At 47.2% G+C, this 6,932-nt stretch overlaps 1 protein-coding gene across 1 annotated transcript; it reads left to right on the forward strand.

The window, feature by feature from the left end:
• EGR2 (early growth response 2) lies at positions 1–4,576 on the forward strand. Its single transcript, XM_006915595.3, has 2 exons — positions 1–639; positions 2,106–4,576. Exons 1-2 carry the CDS (start codon positions 471–473, stop codon positions 3,350–3,352), a joined length of 1,416 nt encoding a protein of 471 aa, XP_006915657.1. The 5' UTR covers positions 1–470; the 3' UTR covers positions 3,353–4,576.
• The last annotated feature ends 2,356 nt before the right edge of the window (positions 4,577–6,932 follow it).

Here is a 6,932-nt window from a genome sequence, read left to right on the forward strand (position 1 = left end):
CCTAGCTGGTATGCAAATCGGCCATGTGACGGCAAAAGCTGCCTGGCCCAGCCCTGTTCCTCAGTCCATATATGGGCAGCGACGTCACGGGCATTGAGGACCTGTACATAAATACTTAGAGCAACACTTTCCGTCTTACCGAGAGAGCAGCAATTGATTAATAGCTCGGCGAGGGGACACACTGACTGTTATAATAACACTACACCAGCAACTCCTGGCTTCCCAGCCGGAACACAGGAGAGAGTCAGTGGCAAATAGCCATTTTTTTCTTCTTTCTTAAAAATATAGCAACTTGTTTGCTAGTTTTATTTCTGTTGGATTTTTTATTTTATTTTATTTTCGTGGTTGCTTTTAAGTGTGGAGGGCAAAGGGAGATACCAACCTAGGCTCAGTCCAATCCCTCTCCAAAACGGCTTCTCTGACGCTCCAGGTAGCGAGGGAGTTGGGTCTCCAGGCTGTGCGAGGAGCAAATGATGACCGCCAAGGCTGTAGACAAAATCCCAGTAACTCTCAGTGGTTTTGTGCACCAGCTGTCTGACAACATCTACCCGGTGGAGGACCTCGCCGCCACGTCGGTGACCATCTTCCCCAATGCTGAACTGGGAGGCCCCTTTGACCAGATGAACGGAGTGGCTGGAGGTAAGCCGCGTGCTCTTTTCACTAGCCGGGACCAACGCCGCTCGGACGTTGTGGGCGGGGTGCGTGTGCAGGACTTGGAGGAGAGGGCTGGGGCGCGGGTGGACGGTTGTTGACTGAACTGGCTTTGAAGACTGGAATTGGGTGCAGGAGGAGCCCGCGGGAGAATTGGGCGCTGGAGCTGGGCGCACGGGCAGATGTACTAGGTCTCCAGCGATCCCGCGTGCGTGCGCCGCGCCTGCCCAGCCCCGGGAGGGCGCCGGGATTAGAGTAGAAGAGGTGCACTATCAGGCTTCGCGGCTTTGTGCGGGCCCTAAGGCCAGCTGCACTGCGGCCTCCCCTCTCCCGGGGTAGGGGCAAAGTGATGGGAAAGTTCCGGGCTCTGGATAAGAACTGCGCGGCTGGAGATTCGAGCGGCGGAGAAACTCCAAAGGAAAGAGTCCGCCGCTCACTCCCAGGCAGCGCAGACCGAGAGAAAGTCTCGGAACGCGCAACCCGTGCGATCTGAAGGAGCGCCCCCACCTGCGCGCCGCCCGCCCGCGAAGTTGGGGTTAGGGAGGCGGGAAGGAGGGGGAAGAGGAGGAGGCCCCGGCAAGAAGCGGCACTTTGCCTTGGGAGGCCCGCGGAGGCACCGGAGCGGCTGGTTTAATTGGCGATGCGCTGGAAAGTGGTCTCCTGCGGCGGAAAGTGGTCTCCTGCGGCCCCCGCGCCTTCCTCGAAGCCCCGCCACTTGGCCTGGGGCTCAAACGACCTCCAGGAAAGCAAGATGAGCTACTCCCCCCCCCGCCCCCCCGCAGCCATCTGTGGTTCTAGTCCCTAATAAAAACAGCCAATAACAGCAACAACAATATTGTGGGGCTGCTAAGAAGGTTGAGAGGGAAAGGAAACCTATAAACTCCTTCCACTGCAGCGCCGGAATCCCTCCAGCAGCCGTCAGCAGAAGCGCAGCGAAAATGGGAGGGAGGGAAAGCACCGGAGATGGGGGGCAGCCTGGAAATCACGGACACTCTTCTTGGGTGCCTCTCTAGGGCTGGCACCTTTGTGGCATTGGCTGGGATCAGTCGCCTGGGTGGTGTCTGCCCTGGTGCTCCAGCCGTGGGACCCCCAGGCAAAGGAGAGGGAGAGAAGTTCCAGGCAGATGGGGAATTTTTAATATTGTTGTTGCTATTATTGGGTGTTTTTATTGGGGACTAGAGCTACAGATGGCTGTGTGTGGGGGTTGGGAGTAGCTCATCCTGCTTTCCTGGAGGTAGTTTGAGTCTCAGACTGTACTGGCTGCCACAGTGGGATCTTGGGCTAGCCTTTTCTTACTGTCTCTGGGCAGTGATTTTCCCATCAGTTGCACTCTGTCCAACTCTATAGTGCTGGGATCCTGAGCCTTGGGAATGGACCCATGTGAGAAAGGGTGAGCAGGGATTCTTGGCTGCTTTCTCATTGCTCCACCTCCATTCTTCCTTCTCCCTCCCCAGATGGCATGATCAACATTGACATGACTGGAGAGAAGAGGTCCTTGGATCTCCCATATCCCAGCAGCTTTGCTCCCGTCTCTGCACCCCGAAACCAGACCTTCACTTACATGGGCAAGTTCTCCATTGACCCCCAGTACGCTGGTGCCAGCTGCTACCCAGAAGGCATCATCAATATTGTGAGTGCAGGCATCCTGCAAGGGGTCACTTCCCCAGCTTCGACCACAGCTTCATCCAGCGTCACCTCTGCCTCCCCCAACCCACTGGCCACAGGACCCTTGGGTGTGTGCACCATGTCCCAGACCCAACCTGACCTGGACCACCTCTATTCGCCACCACCGCCACCTCCTTATTCTGGTTGCGGAGGAGATGTCTACCAGGACCCCTCGGCGTTCCTGTCAGCAGCCACCACCTCCACCTCCTCCTCTCTGGCCTACCCACCACCCCCTTCCTACCCGTCCCCCAAGCCAGCTACGGACCCAAGTCTCTTCCCCATGATCCCTGACTATCCTGGATTTTTCCCATCACAGTGCCAGAGAGACCTACATGGTTCAGCTGGCCCAGACCGCAAGCCCTTTCCCTGCCCCCTGGACTCCCTGCGAGTCCCCCCTCCACTCACTCCACTCTCCACGATCCGCAACTTTACCCTGGCGGGGCCCAGTGCTGGTCCCACAGGGCCAGGGGCCGGTGGAGGCAGCGAGGGACCTCGGCTGCCTGGCAGCAGCTCAGCAGCAGCTGCAGCTGCTGCCTATAACCCCCACCACCTGCCGCTGCGGCCCATTCTGAGGCCTCGCAAGTACCCCAACAGGCCTAGCAAGACACCAGTGCATGAGAGGCCCTACCCGTGCCCAGCAGAAGGCTGTGACCGCCGCTTTTCCCGCTCTGATGAGCTGACACGGCACATCCGAATCCATACGGGGCACAAGCCCTTCCAGTGTCGGATTTGCATGCGCAATTTCAGCCGTAGTGACCACCTCACTACCCACATCCGCACCCACACTGGCGAGAAGCCCTTTGCCTGTGACTACTGTGGCCGCAAGTTTGCCCGGAGTGATGAGAGGAAGCGCCATACCAAGATCCACCTGAGACAGAAGGAGCGCAAAAGCAGTGTCCCTTCCTCATCTGTGCCTACGGCCTCTACAGCCTCTTGCACTGGAGGCACACAGGCTGGGGTGTCCCTGTGCAGCAACAGCGGCGCTATTGGTGGAGGGTCCCTAGCCCCTTGCTCCTCTAGGACCCGGACACCTTGAGATGAGACTCAGGCTGGCTGACATTCCAGCTCCCTGAGGTCCTGGAGGCCCTTCGTCCACTTGGAGCTGCACAACAAACACTACCACCCTTTCCTGCCCCTCTCTCCATTGGGCAAAGGGCCTTGGTGGAGCCCAGCACTGCCCCCCTTTCCACCCTGAAGCAGGTCCTTCCTAAAAACCCATCTTAGTCTCTCTTTGGTGAGTTGACTATCACCCCCGAGGTAATGGGGAGGTTCAGAAGGGGCTTGGGTGGGGGCCTCTGGCCTAAAGGCCTGAGGCCTGACCCTGCTTTAAAGGGTTGTTTGACTAGATTTTGTCCCCTCCATTTTATTTTGACCGATTGCAAGTTTTTGACTCTGAATGTCAGAGATGATCTGAGACTTTTTCTACAGTAGGTTGGGAGATGCTGATCCCTTCAGGTAGGGACAGCAAAGACAGAAGCAAAACTGACGTGCACTTTATGGCTTGGAGCCGATTTGGGGGACGCTGTACAGTGAGTGAAGCATGATCTTTATGCTGCATTCTGTGGCCCTAGAACAGTGAATCAAAGCTTATCTAGTCGTCTCAACCCTTTAAGCAATATGTATTATAAACTCAGAGAACAGAAGTGCAATGTGATGGGAGGGACATAGCAATATCTGCTCCTTTTTGAGTTGTTTGAAAAATGTAAAGGCTATTTTTGCAGTGTATATCCACTCAGATTTTGTGTATTTTTTATGTGCACTGTTCTCCAAGTTCTAAACCTTTGGGAAAAAAAAGTAAAGCATTTATGATCTCTTGAAATGAGTCAAAGGTTAACTTATTTAAAAGGGGGTGTACATATATTCTCTGAAACTAGGATGCATGCAATTGTGTTGAAAGTGTCCTTGGTGCCTTGTGTGATGTAGACAATGTTACAGGGTCTGCATGTAAATGGGTTGCCTTACTATGGAAAAAAAAAATCACTCCCTCAGTTTAGTATGGCTGTAAATTTCTGCCTATTAATATTTGAAATTTTTTTTAGAAAGTATATTTTTGTATGCTGTTTTGTGACTTAAAAGTGTTACCTTTGTAGTCAAATTGCAGATAAGAATGTAAATAATGTTACTGGAGCTGACTTGTTTGGTTATTAGCTCTTAATAGTTGTGGAAATCTAAATGATTTATTCTAACACAAAACCACTAACTGAAGTTCAGAAGATGAATGGTTTATGACTATAGTGTAAATAAATACTTTCCAACAATATTTTTACTGTAGAAATCATTTCCGAAAGATTTAGTGGGTGGGAATTCGATAGTCATCCAATGGTTATTAGTGCCTTGACCAAGCCAGAACCTCCAAATTTCTCTCCTAGTCTCTCAACACCAGCCCTCTCACCCCAAAGCAATCTCCATTCATAATCAAACGCTAGTGTTCCGGGGATTTCCCCCATGTGTTAGTGTAAAAGTGGGGAGGCGTTGTTTTGACTCATTGTTCCGTCCTCTGTAACAGCCTATAGCTTCTCTCCATTCCTGAGTGGGCTCCGGAAAATAAATACTTACAAACAAGTGCCCACTCGGAGACTACACACTTGCGGCTGCTTTTAGAACCCTGACCAGGGCCAGGAACTCAGACGAGATGCGGCTTTGTGGAAAGTGTGGTGGCGTGGTCAAGCTGGAAATGACTTTCAGGTTCCAGGATTAGTCTCATGACCACAGAAAACTTTTTGAAAAGCTTTATCACCTCTATAGATCAAAAATGCGTTCAGACACTGCTGATGACAGCATTAATGGGTTGCCAAAGGAATTACCCCAGGACTCATTTCTCCCCAGCCTTCTCTACCCTATTACCCCTACTCAAGATAATTAATCTGCCATAGATTTGGTGGGTCTAGAGATCATCAAAACACCCCATATATTACATAAGGTACACTAGCCTTAAAAATCTCAAAGAAGGTGGGTATTAGACTAATCAGGGGATCACTTAATAAATTATATGTCTAACCACTATGCTTTACACTTGAAACTAATATATTGAATATCATCTGTACTGAAAAAAAAAATCTTACAGAAAGACTATCTGAAATAGGCAAATATGGTCCTCCACGGTAGTGAATGGTTTGCAAGAGTACACTATAGGGTTCATTTTACTGTAAGCCTTTTGTAGTGATTTTAAAATACACATTCACCAAAAAAAAAAGTTATCTACCTATCATACAAAGCAAATGATTCTGTCTTCGTGATCTTTAAAATTGGGCCTAAATATTTTTCACCCACGGCTTTTAGATCCTTACACAAGTTTAACATTTAGGAGCGCCCATTATTTAGCTACACCATCCGAAAACCTTGTCCTGTTTGTCCTGGCTGATAATTGATGGTCTGTATTTTTACAGAGAACTACGACTACTACTTTTGCCCTTACCAACACTAGAATTGGAGATCTAATTTGTGGAGGTAATTATCCCTTTTCTTATTCCTTCTTGTCCAAATTGCAGATGCAGAACACCTCTTTCTATAACTACGAGTTTCTAAAGTTCAGTGTCAGAATGTTCTAATGACTGGTGTTATTCCATTAGATTCATATTTCCTAGCTTATTAGCATATTATCATCCTTATTTGGCCAATTTTAATACCTATAAAACATTACTATATTTTGATAAGTTTAATATTTCCCGCTTACCAAAATTTCATTAAAATATAGTACACCTAAAGTTTGTAAGATCTCTAATTGTCTTGCTAAATTTTAATTTCAGAGCACCTATAATTGAGATAATGTAAACAATTGTTTATGAAGCAACATACTTTTTTTAAAAGTTATTTTTAAAAGACTAAGATTAAATACATTTTATGGTTATAGAATCACTTTCACCTTGACCTGGGCTTGGTGAAATGCCATAACACACCTCAGTGTTTTTTCAGTCAACCTTGTGGCTTTTACTCCGTGATTTAAACCTATTAAATCAATCTTTAATCATATTTTACAGTCTGCTGAAACATTTACTGAATCATTCAGATACTTTTCACAGGTGTCTGCTTTTTCCACTTTGCATATTAAGTCTGCTTTTTCTTATATTCAATGTTTTATTGAATGTTATTGATGTTCAGCTGCTACTGAGAATTCTGATTAAAAATAAATTTCTGGAGAGCAAATTCATTAAAGATCATAATGCATCTGAGATAGTGCACATTAAAAATAGGTCTATTAAACTTAAATAAGGTTTTCAATTATTCATAATCAGGCTAATTTCAACATCCTAACTACTAATAAAATTAAGGCAAATTGTTTGATATATATTAAAAATGGTTGTAATGACATTTTAACAGTCCAACACAATTTTTTGTGTGTGTGTGGGAAAGAATGGTCAGCATCATTGCAAAATAATATGATTAAACATTAAAGTTTCAGAAGTATTTTCAATCAGACTTTCAAAGCTCACTACTAAGGAAATAAACTTTTAAGTTTATATTACTACGTGGACTCTAGATAATCTGCAGGCCACCAGTTTTTACTACAACATAATATTGGAGTATAGACTACGAACCTTTAACAGTAATTAAAATGTAGTCATCATAGCAAGTAATACTTTCCTTTTCCATTTTGCAGTCATTAAATAAGATTTAAC

Source organism: Pteropus alecto, unplaced genomic scaffold, assembly GCF_000325575.1.
Source record: "Pteropus alecto unplaced genomic scaffold, ASM32557v1 scaffold155, whole genome shotgun sequence".
Classification (NCBI taxonomy): Eukaryota; Metazoa; Chordata; class Mammalia; order Chiroptera; family Pteropodidae; genus Pteropus; species Pteropus alecto.